Here is a 14,562-nt window from a genome sequence, read left to right on the forward strand (position 1 = left end):
AGTATTTCGTCGACACTTTCTCTATGTGCCATCCCTACTGTGTGACACTTGTAGGTTATATGGCTCAAGTATAAGTACAGTAAAAATATAGAGAAAAAGTGCAAACGGACCCCAGGTTGAAATACCATGTCTGATCGAATGCCCAAAGTGGATCTGAACAAATTGAGCGCCAGAGATCGTGAATTCATCGAGCGTGTCAGCCGAGATAATCAAATCCGAGTCGCCCGGTTGCAGAGGGTGCGTAGAAACAACCTGATCACTTTAGGGGTTCTTTGCTCGGCTGTTGTGGGCATTTACGGCTACACCATCTACGCAGTGAAGCAGGAAACGTTCCTGGACGACTTCGAGGAACCGGCCAAGATCATCGAGAAACCCAACAAGCTTTAAGATGTTGCCCCGTAGCGTAGTAAGATTGCCCCCCTTGCCCACTGTAAGGGACTTAGTTAAGTTATATAGACTCACGGCTATTAAGCAACTGTCGCAAAACTTTCTAATGGACGAGCGCATAACTGATCGGCTAGTAAGGGCGGCTGGAAACATCAGAGGCCATCATGTGTGCGAGGTGGGGCCGGGGCCTGGAAGCATCACCCGTTCCATCTTAAAAAAACAGCCCCAGCATTTGCTTGTCGTAGAAAAGGATCCCCGATTTTTACCCTCGCTGGAACTGTTGAAGGAAACCTGCAAGGATATTTCGAACATGCACATCGAAATCGGGGACATCATGAACTTTAATTTGGAAAAGGGACTGGAAGGGATTGTGAAAAGGGACTGGGACTATGCCACGCCCCCATTACATCTGATCGGCAACCTTCCATTCCATGTCTCCACGCACTTGATCATCCGCTGGTTGCAGGCAATCTCTGAAAAATCCTCAGCCTGGAGTTATGGCAGAACCCCGATGACACTGACCTTTCAGAAAGAAGTCGGCGAGCGAATCGTGGCCCCAATGGGCCACAAGCAGCGCTGCAGGTTATCGGTAATGTGCCAGTTTTGGTGCAATGTCGAGTACAAATTCACCATACCTGGTACCGCTTTCGTCCCCAAACCTGATGTTGACGTCGCCGTCGTAACTCTCACCCCATTGCGGGTGCCCTTGATCGACATGCCATTTCACATGGTGGAGAAAGTGCTCAGAACTGTCTTTCACATGCGGCAGAAGTACTGCCGGAAAGGCATCGGGCGATTGTTTCCAAAGTGCGTCAACGACGAACTCACTCAGAAACTGTTGGTTTTGGCCGAAATCAACCCTACCGCAAAGTCTTTTGAGCTGAGCAATGAAGACTTCGTGCGCATTTGCTATGCCTACAAGATGCTATGCGATGAAAATCCAGGCCTAGCCGAGTTTGATCATAGAATGCCCAAAGTTCTGAGGCCTGATTATGAGGAGAATTTCTACAGCACATGGCAAGCCTCTGCCGTTAGCTAAGGAGCGTTTTTTTTAATTTTTGCTGTTACCTAATGGTTTTGTAGTTAAACAATAAATAACGTTTAATAAATTTGCCTTTTCATCAAAAGCTCAATTATTTCGTTTAAAAGTGAAACGACGGAATTAATTTTAACTGACGATTTGGTTTTAAGTTCAAGAAACTCTCAATCTATAGCAGTTTGCTCTTAACTCGTATAGTAATTAGAACACAACCGTCTAGGTATACGGCAGGTCCTGTCAGTTCTATCGATTGCGATTATCGATTGATTCGAACCAATCAAATAAGTCTTCCGGTTTGTTGTTATCGAACGTATCGTTGACAAGTTCTACAAATGAGTTAAGACGATTTAAGGTTAGGTGGTTTTGTTTATTGTTTGATGATAATTATTTTATAATTTGTCGAGATAAACAACCGGGAGTCCGCCAATCATTTTTTTTTTCATTCTCGTGCATTTCGAACCTTATATAAGTTCTAGATAAAAATGGCAAACAAATAGTATCGTACAGAAATTCATAGGTAAATTTTATACGCTCTTGGCTAGTAATTTTTTATTTTTTAACATTGATTGTTTGAATTTGTTGGAACAAAAATAATAGCATTGCCTTTAAATTAGCACAAAGAAAGGCAGTGATCATTATGAGTATTTCTTAATTTATAACAATTTACAAATGATTTATTCTGATCAACTTAAATAGGTATTAGATTTTGCATTCGTAGTATTTAAGTAAGCAGCTTAAACCATTAAATAAATCTCCTAAACAGTTTGGTTTATTGTATATTTGACATTATATTGAATATCCTTACATACATCCATACATTTATATGGATAGTTTTCAAATTAGTAAATACATTCCATAGATTTATTTATCGGTAAAACTTAATAACTTAATAAACATCACCCAAGTGGCAAGAACAAGTAAGAGTGCTTATGACATTAAATACTAAAAATATAATAAAAAAATGTAGTATTATTGTTAAAAGATTTAAAATTTCTGATTACAAATCCTAGTATTTTATACAGCTGATATAATGAAATTAATTCACATAGTACTACCTACTAAAAAGTCGAACTACGTTGTTGGTATTCCACTTTTGTTGGAATAGTGTAAAAATGAAATTATTTTCATGTGTTGCTTAGTGTGACATGTTAAATAAAAAGTAAATGGAAACAGAAGATACCAGCAATTATTTTGCTTAATATTTCTTGACTCTTACAATAGTAATTTTATTTTTTCTGTTACTTTAAAATTTAAAAATTTGTTGATAATTTGTTTTAATTAAATTTGCACATTGCACATGGGAAAATAACTTAAGCCATTTTTATTATTAAAACGCCCCATTTGGTGTACATAATATATAGAGTAACGTTTAAAAACACATCGTTAAGTTCTTCTAAATCAAACTTTATAAGTCCAATAGTTTTATCAATATTAATTAAGTTAACACAGTTAAAGTCCAACACTATATTAATAAAATCCAAAGAGTTTAGGGTTACAACCATAGAACAACGCTTATGGTTACAACAAAATACCGGTAAAAAATCACCTAACCTTAAATCGTCTTAAATCATAACAAACCGCTAGGTTCGAATCGCCGCAATCGATAGAATTGACAAGAAGTGCCGTATACCTAGACGCTTGTAATTAGAACTAGTTATAAATACGCGTATTTTGGAGTAGGTGGCAACCATGGCTCTGTTCTATTTACAGGAGTCTGTCATAGAAACGCCACTTTTAAAGTTACAAACGTCACAAAAAAATTGTTTCGGTGAAAGTTTACTATAATTTAATTAAAATGTGATGTGCGTTATTTGGATTTCAGTACTTTCCACGGGCAGCTCGAATTTCCTGCAGTTATTGACCGCTTGAGTAAGTCCCAGACGTTAATTCAACTTTTGCTTCCTGTCCATCAGTTACCGGAAACAAATAATTTTTTAAAAGTTTGTTTAAGTCGTGAAAATCTCTAGATTCGAGCCGAAATATCTGACACAGTTTGAACCCACATTTCCATAAAAGTAGCCAATCTGCATAAGTTTTGTCATGTTTATCAGTGGGCCATTGTGTTAAGATGTTTGCAAATGATGTATATCAGCCACAATTCTACGTAGTTCCAGCAAACATGACTCCAGATCGCGTCCAAGTACTTGAGCTTTTGCACAAGTGGTTAGCAATTTAGAGGTTGAATTGTTTTGAATTATCACTATCTTAAGAGGTGTTTAATTGCGATATTTGGAAGTGCAATCACTTAGCAATTGCTAAAGCTAGCGCGATTTTTGAATCGACTGTAGACATATACGCTAGTGCCCTTTCCAGTTATGTTCACCTCAATGATAAAGCTTGTGGGCAAAGCCTCAAGGCTTTACGTTGCACGGGCTGTGGCTAGCGTGTCAGCGACAATCAACAAGCAACTGGACCCTCAAGATGAAGCCATGGGAAAAGAGCAGTGTTTCCTCGTGGACGATAACGATATTGTAACAGGTCAGGCCAGTAAAAGAGACTGCCACTTGGTGCAAGAGGATGGAAACATCCCTCTGCATCGGGCATTTAGTGTGTTTTTGTTCAATCAAAAAGGCGACTTGTTGCTGCAGAAGCGATCATCGGAAAAGGTCTGAGCTTGGAGTATTTGCGATTCTCTACAATAAAGGGAGGGTGTTTTAGATTACTTATCCTGACCACTATACAAACTCGTGCTGCAGCCATCCGCTAACCAATTTTCCTGGTGAGGAAGAAGAAGCAAACGCTTTGGGGGTCAGGAAAGCCGCCCAAAGGCGCCTGAACTACGAGTTGGGCATTTCTCTAGACAGCATTCCCATTGACAGTATTAATTACATTACCAGGGTGCACTATAAAGACCAAGGTACGTTCAGCCGATTTAGCACAGCGAAGAAATAGCAGACGTTTGCAGGGAACGGCAAATATGGCGAGCATGAGATCGACTATGTTCTATTCATTCAAAGGGACGTCAAGTTGAACCCCAACCCAAGCGAAGTATCGGAAATCAGCTTCGTTCCTCGGACAGAGTTTGACGATTTTATTCCGACTCTAACTGGCCAGTGGACGCCGTGGTTTTCACTGATTTTGAAGCATCGGCTCAAGTTCTGGTGGGACCATTTGGATCGGCTGGACGAGATCAAAGACCACAAGAAGATTCTACGCTTTGGCAGCGAAAAGTGAAACAGTACCAGTAGGGCACTGATTGCGCAATTCTTCACTGCTAGTCATCTATGTTTAAGAACTATTTTACTTGTATTTGTTCAAGGTTAATTTCAACGGGTTTTTATTGCAACAAGAACATTTCTTTATTAATGCTGTGTTACTTCTTATTAGTTAGTAATGGTTGTTTGAACCCAACAAACCATTTCGATGGGTTTGTTACAAACAGCCTTTGCGTTCCGCAAAAAACCGCTGTGGATTATTTGGGAAAATCTAATTAATTCACAGCTAACGCCGATATGTGCGGGATATGACCAACAATTGCTGGTAGACACCGCGCTTGTGCCAAGTGATATCGATTCTCTCCAGCCTCCCTGCAGCCGCAATTTGATCTCAAAGTCCCTTCGCCTGCATGGCCGCAGAGCAACATGAAGAGACAAAATGTGCGAACTCTTTCGCTCGTAGTAACCACATTCACTTATCTACTTATCGGAGCGGCGGTCTTCGACGCCCTGGAATCCAAGGAGGAGGAGAAACGCGACCAACTGTTGAAAGGTACACGCTTCACTGGCAGGCAAAAAGCGGGCAATTTCTCGTTCAAGTCTCTTCAAGCTCATTGAAGACGAAATACAACATAACTGAAGAAGACTACAAGATGATCGAGCTGATGATCATCGAGTACAAGCCGCACAAAGCGGGACCCCAATGGAAATTCGCAGGCTCGTTCTACTTTGCCACCGTAGTGCTGGCCATGATCGGCTACGGACATTCGACCCCAGTTACGGCCGGTGGAAAGGCCTTTTGTATGGCTTATGCGATGGTATCGTTCACATGTTTAAGCCGATGGCACCTTCACGGGGCCTCTATGGACTGTTGTCGTTCTAGATTGGCATCCCGCTCGGACTGATCATGTTCCAGAGCATCGGCGAGCGGCTCAACAAGGTGGCCTCGATCATCATCAGGCATATCAAGAAGTATATGAAGTGCGATAAAATCGAGGCCACTGAAATGAATCTTATGTTCGCCACGGGAATGCTTTCTACAATAATAATCACTACTGGCGCCGCGGTTTTTTCTCGCTATGAAGGATGGACGTACTTCGACAGTTTCTACTACTGCTTCGTCACTTTGACTACCATCGGGTTTGGAGACTACGTGGCCTTGCAGGTGAAAGACGTGGAAAGAGAGGGCATATTGGATAAAATCACGCAGCAGTGTTTCAGAACGATAACGCCCTGATAAACAAGCCTGGTTATGTGACTCTCAGCTTGGTCTTCATCCTGTTTGGCTTGGCTGTAGTGGCGGCCAGCATCAACTTGTTAGTGCTCAAGTTCATGACTATGTAAGTTGCGAAGAGGACTTGAAGGCTCGGGTTTTCACTGATTTTACTGCAGCGGGCCAGAGGAGAGCAGAAAAGATGACCAGGATCTTCAATCCTCATCCCATCACGTTTTTGCTCTCGACGGGGAAATGATGAACGTGAACGGCAAGCTACTGGCTGGACACAACTTTATCGACGACGACTTCGATCAGACGTCGGTCTGCTCGTGCAATTGCCTTGGATTGACCCATGCAGACAACGAGAGGTACATAGAGAATATCTCAACCAATCTGGCCTAAGGACGAATTTTTCAGGCTCTTACTCGATACGTGCTACCATCCCACGCACAATCTGCTCAACGTGACACTAACGACGAAAAGGGCATCCGTTTGACATCGCCGGAAGAGAACTAGCGTTTGAGGAAAATATTAAACAATGTATTCCTTACCGGTGCAAAAGAAATTTATCCTAAAAAGCCCCTGTATTGCTAGTTACGGTTGTAAAACGCCAGAATGTGATTGACTACCGCCCTGTTGTAGTCATGCAAAACTGGCCGGCCTAATTCATACGCGCACTTCTCAAACAGGCGTAGCACGGGGCTTTGGTACCAAATATTGCGGGTTTCCGTACTGCTTAAGTCCAGAGTGTTCAGCTGCAAGACCCCAAAGTAAAACTCTCTGCCGTCCGTTTGTATTGCTTGTAGAGTGACTGGTGTGGGCAGGTCTTTGACTTCGTCCTAGAGCAAAATTCGTGGGTTTTCCCACTAAAACTTTCCATATAATCAAACTACCCCAAATTGTTCCTTGGCGTAAGCAGCAGCGGCTGTGAAGGCCTTAAGCAGTGTTCTGCCGCAGATCTGCTCCTGTGTTACTTCCTCTTCAAAGAGATTTTTCACAGTTTCCTTGTTGTAGTTGATGAATAACGTATGGGGGTGGTATTTGCGAGACGTTTTATTCACAGCTGAAAAACCCTTTGGTTACCATTTAAGCTTTGGTGGCCAGAGTTACTTACGGTACACGTTCCTCAGCACGTATTTGTTTGTTGGCTGCAACGTGACGGTGGGACTGACTGGGAATAAATCGGGCAACTGAAATTCGTTGAGGCTCTGCCTTGTTATCGGCGCCAGGGGCTTCTCTGCCAGCATCACCAGGTCCCCTAACTGTTGGAACTGAATCAGGTCACCATTCCTTTCAAACGGGTAGGAAAACAGTAGGTTATCAGCAAGGTGTCTTTGCCTAACCAACTCAGGTGCTGACGTAGTTTCTATTAGGTGCAGAAGCCTGGATATCAGGAGTTTACTGCAAAAAAGCCCAATGAAAGGATCGCCCACAAGAGACTGTAGGCCTCTTACAAGACGCGTTGTTGCGTAATTCCATAGGCTCTTGGAAATACATAAGCGGGCCGATTACGATCTTTAATGTGAGGCAAGAGCTTTTGCTCTGCATCTAGCACGCAGCTAGCTAAAATAACATCTTTCACTCGTTTGTTCACTTGTCTGCTAATGTCCTCAATACTGTAGTTTTCGGGCAGGCCCTGCACCACTTCCACAGTGTTAGTGAGAACCTTGGCCTGTGTTAAACCTTGCAATAGAACATTTGCGTGGCCGTAAGTCAACAGCGGCCTTTCGTGCCAATTGTCAATGGTAGTCTTCCTTGGCCCCCGAATGCCCACAATTTCAACCCTGCAAATCACACTTCATTAAGTAGAAAAATAGTTGCTGTTTAAGTTCTAATTACCGTTCCGGTTTGGTTACAACAAAGTCTTTTATAAATTCATTGGGGTCTTCGGTTGCAATGCCCTGCTTTTTGAGGATCTTCTCTGAGCCAATGTCCAGGACTTTTCGGTTCCCCTTGATGTGCCAGAGTTTTCGAAAGTGCCATCCTATATTCTGTTTAAAAAGAGTTGGAGTTGGACGCATTTCAGCCGCAATAAATATTGATTCTTGAGAGGCACCTTAATTAACCTCACTTAAATTGCAGGTTAGTTCCTATCACAGATTATCAAACTGGTTCCTATAATAATAGTTTGATAATCTGTGGTTAGTTCGGTTGATTTTAGGAGTGGGGGAATCGAGTTAATTCGAATATCTCGAGAGATTTTCACATTTGATTAGTGATGTCAAACGCAGATCAAATATAAAAGGCAACACATTTTTCCGTTTTATTGTCGAGTTTTAATCTACGAAGGAGAAAGGTATATCGTTTCAGTGATTTTTTGTGCTAATTGTTTTGCTAGTGTTACTGAAATCAAACTCATTTTCTGAGAGTACATTTATTACATACCAAATAATTTTATAGCATAAGTATATAACAGTAAACAGGAATAAAAGAGATGTTAAATGAGACTTTGGGCTTGCTATTGCTCGATCCAATTTACCCTTACATACGGAGCGCTGCTACAAAACCAGCATTTAGATCAGACAGGACTTGGACTCGTGACTGTTTATTTAGAAGCTTATGGCCGTTATGCTGCATATTGTACAGACGTTTTCTTGTTCTTTTACAGAGCGGAGGCTCCAGAGATAATTTCAATCAACTCCCTGGTGATGACGGCCTGTCTGGTTCTGTTGAACGTGAGGGTCAGTTTGTCGATCATCTCTCCAGCGTTCTTGCTGGCGTTGTCCATGGAGGTCATCCTGGAGGATTGCTCAGAACATGCGCCCTCTTTCATGGAGTAGAACAGCAAAGAAGCCAAGGAGAACTCCAGGTAAGATTTAATCACTTCGTCATCGAGAGAGTCGTAAATGGACAGTTTCGGCGCGGTCTAAACGGGGAGGGTTTGCTCAAAAGCTTCGACGAATCAAAGGAAAGCTTACCACAACGGACTCCAAGCTGTAAACGGGCAGGGTCTGAGTTTCGTAAGACACCACCGACTTGAAGCGATTATAGACGATTTCGCCGGAGGCAAACTTGTAGTCGCTCTTCAGAACGGCGTCGGCCAGTTTGGCGGCATCGATGAAAGTTGGGGGCAAGCGCCCAATTTCATTGGCCGACAAAATAATGTTGTTGCCGTAGATGCGGGACAGAATAGCACGCGACTTGTCTCCAACGCAGACAATTCGGATGTTCTTATCATCCTTGCCCAGCTCGGTACGGATGTGCCGAGCCACTGAAGTGTGCACAGCACCACATAGACCTAAAGCAAAATATAGAGCTAAATAGAAGGCTTCGCTAACTAATCGCGTTGTTAACCTCTGTCGGAAGTGATAGCAATGAACAGCTTTTGGGGCGCATCTGGCGGTGGGGCGATTTCAGCTTGTTCATAGAACTGCTTAGCACCGTTGCCGATGGATCTGACCTGAAAAATTGAAAATTGCAATTGAAACAGCTTGAAAACTTATCTCCAGTCTAAATGATGTGGACAACTAGATGCTCAGTAAAAAGGCTGACCTGTTTTAAGTCGCGCTCAGCTCTGGCATACTTGGCGGCCGACACCATCTTCATAGACTGGGTGATCTTCTGAATGTTCTTCACCGACTTCAGACGAATGGAAATGGCCTTTAAGGTGGCCATGCCCCTCTGTTGCTGTTGCATGGGGGCATTTTGAGCCACCGCAGTGATCGCACTTCCAAATCGACCCAACATCTTCGCAAACCCTGTAAATCCAGATTCACTTCAGACTCTTCATTGGGGAGATGAAACTGGAGGTGAGGAGCAACGCTTTTGAAACCGTGGATAACAAGTTATGTAATGTGGCTGTAGTTTGGGGTATGAAGGAAATAAAGCGCTTGGAGCAGGCTGTGAACAATGCGGTACCTGCCTTAGGCTGGGACAAATCGATTACCAACTAAATGGGCACCGAAGTTGGGAGTTGGGGGCTAAATTTGCTGGTAAAAGTTAATCAAAGTCAGCACTAACCTTTTGCCACCTTTCAGCTGGTCGAAGTGCGGCAGTGTTGCTGCAAGTTTAAGTCAATTGTCACACTTCAGGGCAAATTTTGATTTTTTTTGCATGCTGCATTATTTGAAAAATTGTTCTTGATGATTTTTTCGTTTGATGCTATCTTTTTTCCGAAATGTATTCGATTCGAGGTAATGTAAAATTAATGTAAAATTACTTTATTTAAATTGTCTCTGGCGCTGACCGCGCCCCAAATAGTTGGCAATCTTCCTACACATTGTCAGTTGTCAGTGTCAAATGTAAATATTTATAGATTAAAGATCCTAAACAAATTCTGCTGGTAAACCAAGGAAAAGATGCCGGCACTTGGTTTGATGCATAGAGTGAAATTGGCAATTTTGCGACCACAAAACCGGTATCTTGAGCCTGGAAAACTGTTCGGTTTTTGCCAGCTTTGTCAAAGTGTGCGACCTAACCTCAAGGTACCAGTTGCGGTGGGAAACTCAAACTTGCCCTATTCTACAGCGGCAAAACGGGACGTTGGCGTAAGCGACGACGGCAAAAAACACATTAATATCGGTACCATTGGCCATGTGGACCATGGCAAAACCACTCTCACCGCTGCCATTACGAAATATTTGCAACATCAAGGGCTGGCCAAATTTGTCTCTTATGACGAAATTGATAGGGCTCCTGAGGAAAAAGCCAGAGGTAAATCAGTGACGAACGTCCAGCAAAAATGCTTTGGTCAACTAACCGTTGGATGTGATTTTTTTAATTCAAAGTATCACAGGAATCGTTTAGATTGAGCGGTGTTTGTGTTGCAGGTATCACAATAAATGCGTGCCATGTGGGGTACAGTACGAAAACTCGCCATTACGCACACACTGACTGTCCAGGGCACGCCGACTACATAAAAAACATGATTTCTGGAGCGTCGCAAATGGACGGGGCTATTTTAGTGGTGGCGGCCACCGATGGCCAAATGCCCCAAACCAGGGAACACTTGCTGCTTGCCAAGCAAGTGGGCGTAACCAAGATCGTTGTCTACGTGAACAAGGCCGACTTAGTGGACCAAGAAGTAAGACTTGTTGCCACCAATTTTAGCCTATTTGAGCCTCAGTTGAAACGTAGGTTTTAGAACTAGTCGAGCTAGAGGTCAGAGAGCTGCTAGAGGACTTTGGGTTCGATGGCTCTGGATGCCCGGTGATTTTTGGATCGGCACTACAAGCTCTGCAGGGCAATGACAGTGAAATAGGTTTGAAATGCACATTTCCAGCAGTTTCCTGTGAATGTTGAACAATTTTTCTTATTGCTCAGGAACCCAGTCTATTCAACAGCTGTTGGATGCGGTTGACTCGTACGTGCCCTATCCAGAGCGCGACTTCACTTCTCCATTCTTGTTGCCAATAGACAATGCTTTTCTGGTACCAGGACGGGGGACGGTTGTAATCGGCACTCTAAGCAGGGGTGTGTTGAAGAAAAACGCCGATGCTGAGATGTTGGGATTCGATACTTGCTTGAAGACCAGTGTCAATGATATACAGGTGTTCAGGAAGAGTCTGCCTGAAGTGAGCCATTCTGGCTGAGTGAGTTTGATGGATATTTATCATGAACGCATTTCAGGCGAAAGCTGGAGAAAACATCGGGGCGCTGATTCGCAACATAAAGCTAAAAGACATTAAACGGGGCATGCTGCTTTGTGCCTCAAAAAGCGTCACTTTGAGCAATCGGTTTAAGGCGAGCATTTATTTCCTTTCTAAAGCCGAGGGCGGCCGATCCAAACCCGTTACCAGCAAGTACTGTCAGCAGCTGTATAGTAAAACCTGGAATGTCCCGTGCAGGGTAGACATTGGTATGTGATTAACGGTTGCGGAAATATCTCTTATGAAAGAAATTGCTCCAGATAACGACGCCATGATTATACCCGGCGAACACGGCAACATCAAGCTCACACTTTTATGGAAAATGGTAATGTCGAAAGGCCAACAATTCACAATTCGGGAGAACAATGTCACTGTTGCCACTGGGATTATAACGGAGAACTTGCCGAACGCGCGCGTGATAGGGAATCTGGGAAAGTTGGAGCTGCCTGATTGATCAGGTAGGAAGTTTTTGAATCCATTTAATATTATCTGAGGGAGATAGCGTCGAGACGGAGAATAAAAGCTGGAAATGTATGCGAGTGGTTTATTGTTTTTGAGCGTCGTTTAGTAAGAAAATGTCCCGACTGTTAAAAGAGCGATCGATATAAGTTTAGTGAAAATAGTGAAAAAATCATGTAGAAAGCGGAACTTGAATTCCGTAGACATTAAATCACGTCTAAAAATTGTTCAATCAACAAAAACATACATTATTAATCTGCATTGAAAGCATAAGAGGCCACTGTCGGGGGTGATTTCTTTTTTTCATTAATCAACTAAATAATAAAGTAACGCAATCGTTTTTGTGTTAAAAATTTATATTATTTAATGTAACACAATATAGCATCGATTCTAGGTCATGGAAGAACATTCCTCGTATAAAGATTAAAAAGTAGAACGTTCAAAGTGTAAATGAGATTTAGGCACCAGAAGAGGTTTTTTTGTTACCACAGAACAAGCTCGATTAGGCACTTTTCGTTTCAACTAATAGATAAGTAGATTGTTTGATACAATTCGGGGAATCCTAAATTAAAGTAGATGCTTAATAAAACAACGCGACATTGTTATTGGCACATAATAAAATTTCTACAATTAAAATATACATTTTTGGTTAATAAAAATTGGATAAATGTTACGGGGTCAGAACTTTACCAATAGATAACGTTCGCTTTTTAATGAATAATTAGCACCACTGCAAAGGCCACTTTAAAACCCTAATTTTACGGTTATACACACAAAACTATCTTCTACTGAAACTTGAACGTTTTCATTTGTGATTCCTGCTTAGTGGTTCTGCTCGTCGTCGTGGTTTTTTTCTCGAAAATTTGCTCGTTGATCGACTTCTTGATCGTTTTTTGCTCCAAGGTGTCGTCCTTCAGCACGGGCGGCTCATTGATATACTCCACATTGGACGAGTAAGAGCTCTGGTACTGATCATCGCCGTTTTTGAACGTTTCAAAGGCACTTTTCGGGCTCAACGGCGTAAAACCTTTGCCGTCTTTTCCCGTGTTTGTGTAGTACTTTTCGGTGTTGGATGCGTACGTTGTCTTCGGCTCTGACTTGTAGTACTCGTACTTGTAAGTATCCGTGTGGTATCCATCGGGGGTCTTGTAAGTGTTTGTGGCGTACTCTGAACTGGTGTATCCATCGGAGCCGGATTTTGCGTCGAAGCTCAGAGGCTTAAAACCCCCGATGCTGTCGAAGGCACTCGGCTTTGACGGCTCCGCCCCGAACGGTTTGGGCGACGTGTTAGTCGCTCCGTAACTCTTCGGGGCGCTTAGCGAGGCGTAATGACTGGTAGAGCTGACATTCGGCGACTGAAAGCTCTGGGGAGACTTATAGATGGGCGACTTTGGACTGGTCCTCGATTGATTGTAACTGTCATAGGCAGGTGCGTTGTAGGAGGCTGATGGGGGGCCGTACAAGTTGGAGCTGTGCGCTCCATTGTTGGTGCCTCCGTACACCGCTTGGTTCAAGTCGTTAACGGCGCTGAACAGATTGTTGGGCTTTAGAGGGCGCTCCAACGAGCTGATCTTTTCGGAACTACCCAAGTGGTTGTAAGCCTCTTGGTGGTACTGGTTAGTGGGGGATGGTTGGTAAGGCGAACGGGTGCGGTCGTAGTTGTGCGTATTGTATCTGTGAACATAGGCTTTAATTAGCGCGCGTGAAACTACTTTAAAGGGAAATAAAACTCGGTTATAAAACTGAACCCGGGTACCGCAGACTTACCTATGTGACTAATCATCTTTTTAAGGTAACCCTCACTCTGAGCATGCAACAAAAGAATAGAAATTAGTTAAAGTGAACAAACCAGCAAAGCTTAGCTTTCGCCCAAACAAGCATAGATCCAGGGCCGTTCCTTTGCAAGCAGGATTAGCGATTAGTGGGCAAACAGATACAAATGTACACAGGGGTGCGGTGGTTAAAACAGAGACGAACGACACACCTTTTGACTCACCGTGAATCCTGCTCGGGCGCCGAGCTGATGTAACCGTCGGTTTCGTCGCCGGACGTTTCGTACCCTGTAACCAAAGCAATGTCAGTTGTCATACACAGTGTTGGGCAAAAATGGGTTTTTATTAAAAAAATAAAAAATCACTGAATTATTTAAATTAATCAAAAAAATCATGATTTTTTTGATTTTTATTAAATCAATTGATAAATCCGCTTAATTAGCTGTTTTAAAGTCATTGCAATTGTTGCCGAGAAGATTCAAGCTAAGTTGAACCGATTCAATACTTGTCCGAGCGCATTTTCGACGGAAAATTCTTGTCGCAAGGGCCCGCGACCCGTTTTCACACGTTGCCGGGCGTAATCTATAAATGCCGTCGCCTTTCTTCGGTCTTATTCATTTCGTCACAAAATTTCAAGAGAGGCTAATGTTGAAAAGTGTGTAGATTTTTTGTGTTTGTGTAATAATAACAAGTCAGGTTGAAAAGAACGCAATGGCTGGAAGAAAAGAAGACAGTATATGGCAGTTTTACATCAAAACCACCTCTTCTAATAAGTCAGGATGCCGAGCCGAGCAACTTGCAAACAGTGTAAGAAGGAGATTCAAGGCATAGTACAAAGACTTAAGGCACACCATGACGTTTGTAAGAGGCAACAAAACAAACAAGGCACAACAACAAATGCAAACATCGATCTTCCGCCCAACTTTTTTGAGACTGGGAGTGCTTC

At 42.8% G+C, this 14,562-nt stretch overlaps 8 protein-coding genes across 16 annotated transcripts in view; 5 read left to right on the forward strand and 3 right to left on the reverse strand.

Annotated features, from left to right (window-relative positions):
- Positions 1-126: 126 nt before the first annotated feature.
- On the forward strand, positions 127-455 carry LOC109534157 (cytochrome c oxidase assembly factor 3, mitochondrial). Its single transcript, XM_019899734.2, has one exon. The coding sequence runs from the start codon at positions 127-129 to the stop codon at positions 385-387; it is 261 nt and encodes an 86-aa protein (XP_019755293.1). The 3' UTR covers positions 388-455.
- Positions 389-14,562, forward strand: part of LOC109534156 (dimethyladenosine transferase 1, mitochondrial) — a 179,795-nt gene continuing 165,621 nt past the window's right edge. Inside the window, exon 1 of the mRNA XM_048667558.1 lies at positions 389-1,778. Within this exon, the coding sequence (XP_048523515.1) occupies positions 389-1,426 (1,038 nt within the window). The 3' untranslated portion in view covers positions 1,427-1,778. The remainder of the gene's footprint in view (positions 1,779-14,562) is intronic.
- On the forward strand, positions 3,113-4,732 carry LOC109534110 (isopentenyl-diphosphate Delta-isomerase 1). The gene is made up of 4 exons (XM_048667562.1): positions 3,113-3,295; positions 3,740-4,032; positions 4,085-4,283; positions 4,332-4,732. Exons 2-4 carry the CDS (start codon positions 3,742-3,744, stop codon positions 4,598-4,600), a joined length of 759 nt encoding a protein of 252 aa, XP_048523519.1. The 5' UTR covers positions 3,113-3,295; positions 3,740-3,741; the 3' UTR covers positions 4,601-4,732.
- LOC109534108 (two pore potassium channel protein sup-9) lies at positions 4,824-6,377 on the forward strand. Of its 2 annotated transcripts, XM_019899665.2 has the most exons (6): positions 4,824-5,134; positions 5,182-5,399; positions 5,465-5,746; positions 5,803-5,921; positions 5,974-6,165; positions 6,215-6,377. In XM_019899665.2, exons 1-6 carry the CDS (start codon positions 5,008-5,010, stop codon positions 6,291-6,293), a joined length of 1,017 nt encoding a protein of 338 aa, XP_019755224.1. In that variant the 5' UTR covers positions 4,824-5,007; the 3' UTR covers positions 6,294-6,377. The 2 variants fall into 2 exon arrangements, with proteins under 2 accessions (XP_019755224.1, XP_019755223.1); XM_019899664.2 differs by having other exon boundaries at positions 4,824-5,399.
- LOC109534107 (39S ribosomal protein L37, mitochondrial) lies at positions 6,316-7,955 on the reverse strand. Its single transcript, XM_019899663.2, has 5 exons — positions 7,637-7,955; positions 7,252-7,581; positions 6,912-7,198; positions 6,691-6,860; positions 6,316-6,636 (listed from the first exon to the last, which is right to left on the reverse strand). Exons 1-5 carry the CDS (start codon positions 7,816-7,818, stop codon positions 6,388-6,390), a joined length of 1,218 nt encoding a protein of 405 aa, XP_019755222.1. The 5' UTR covers positions 7,819-7,955; the 3' UTR covers positions 6,316-6,387.
- LOC109534109 (ATP synthase subunit gamma, mitochondrial) lies at positions 8,156-9,864 on the reverse strand. Of its 3 annotated transcripts, none has more exons than XM_019899666.2 (5): positions 9,758-9,864; positions 9,290-9,495; positions 9,092-9,197; positions 8,716-9,035; positions 8,156-8,663 (listed from the first exon to the last, which is right to left on the reverse strand). In XM_019899666.2, exons 2-5 carry the CDS (start codon positions 9,482-9,484, stop codon positions 8,400-8,402), a joined length of 885 nt encoding a protein of 294 aa, XP_019755225.1. In that variant the 5' UTR covers positions 9,485-9,495; positions 9,758-9,864; the 3' UTR covers positions 8,156-8,399. The 3 variants fall into 3 exon arrangements, with proteins under 3 accessions (XP_019755225.1, XP_019755226.1, XP_048523518.1); XM_019899667.2 differs by having other exon boundaries at positions 9,660-9,777; XM_048667561.1 differs by having other exon boundaries at positions 9,656-9,769.
- The window catches only part of LOC109534106 (elongation factor Tu), a 37,604-nt gene continuing 33,047 nt past the window's right edge, over positions 10,006-14,562 (forward strand). The window contains exons 1-6 of one of the 2 annotated variants that reach the window (XM_019899661.2): positions 10,006-10,450; positions 10,567-10,820; positions 10,874-10,997; positions 11,060-11,310; positions 11,366-11,594; positions 11,646-11,843. In XM_019899661.2, coding sequence (XP_019755220.1) covers positions 10,096-10,450; positions 10,567-10,820; positions 10,874-10,997; positions 11,060-11,310; positions 11,366-11,594; positions 11,646-11,839 — 1,407 coding nt within the window. In that variant the 5' untranslated portion in view covers positions 10,006-10,095 and the 3' untranslated portion in view covers positions 11,840-11,843. Of the gene's footprint in view, positions 10,451-10,566; positions 10,821-10,873; positions 10,998-11,059; positions 11,311-11,365; positions 11,595-11,645; positions 11,920-14,562 lie in introns of those variants that run through there. The other variant, XM_019899660.2, reaches the window with a different exon arrangement.
- The window catches only part of LOC109534105 (talin-1), a 26,541-nt gene continuing 24,161 nt past the window's right edge, over positions 12,183-14,562 (reverse strand). For 2 of the 5 annotated variants that reach the window (XM_048667535.1, XM_048667534.1), the window contains exons 40-41: positions 13,841-13,904; positions 12,183-13,518 (exon numbers count right to left, since the gene is read on the reverse strand). In XM_048667535.1, coding sequence (XP_048523492.1) covers positions 12,630-13,518; positions 13,841-13,904 — 953 coding nt within the window. In that variant the 3' untranslated portion in view covers positions 12,183-12,629. Of the gene's footprint in view, positions 13,519-13,611; positions 13,649-13,828; positions 13,905-14,562 lie in introns of all 5 variants that reach the window. The other 3 variants (XM_048667536.1, XM_048667538.1, XM_048667537.1) reach the window with 3 other exon arrangements.

Source organism: Dendroctonus ponderosae, unplaced genomic scaffold (assembly GCF_020466585.1).
Source record: "Dendroctonus ponderosae isolate FM_Combo_2020 unplaced genomic scaffold, Dpon_F_20191213v2 Dpon_F_20191213_6, whole genome shotgun sequence".
NCBI lineage: Eukaryota > Metazoa > Arthropoda > Insecta > Coleoptera > Curculionidae > Dendroctonus > Dendroctonus ponderosae.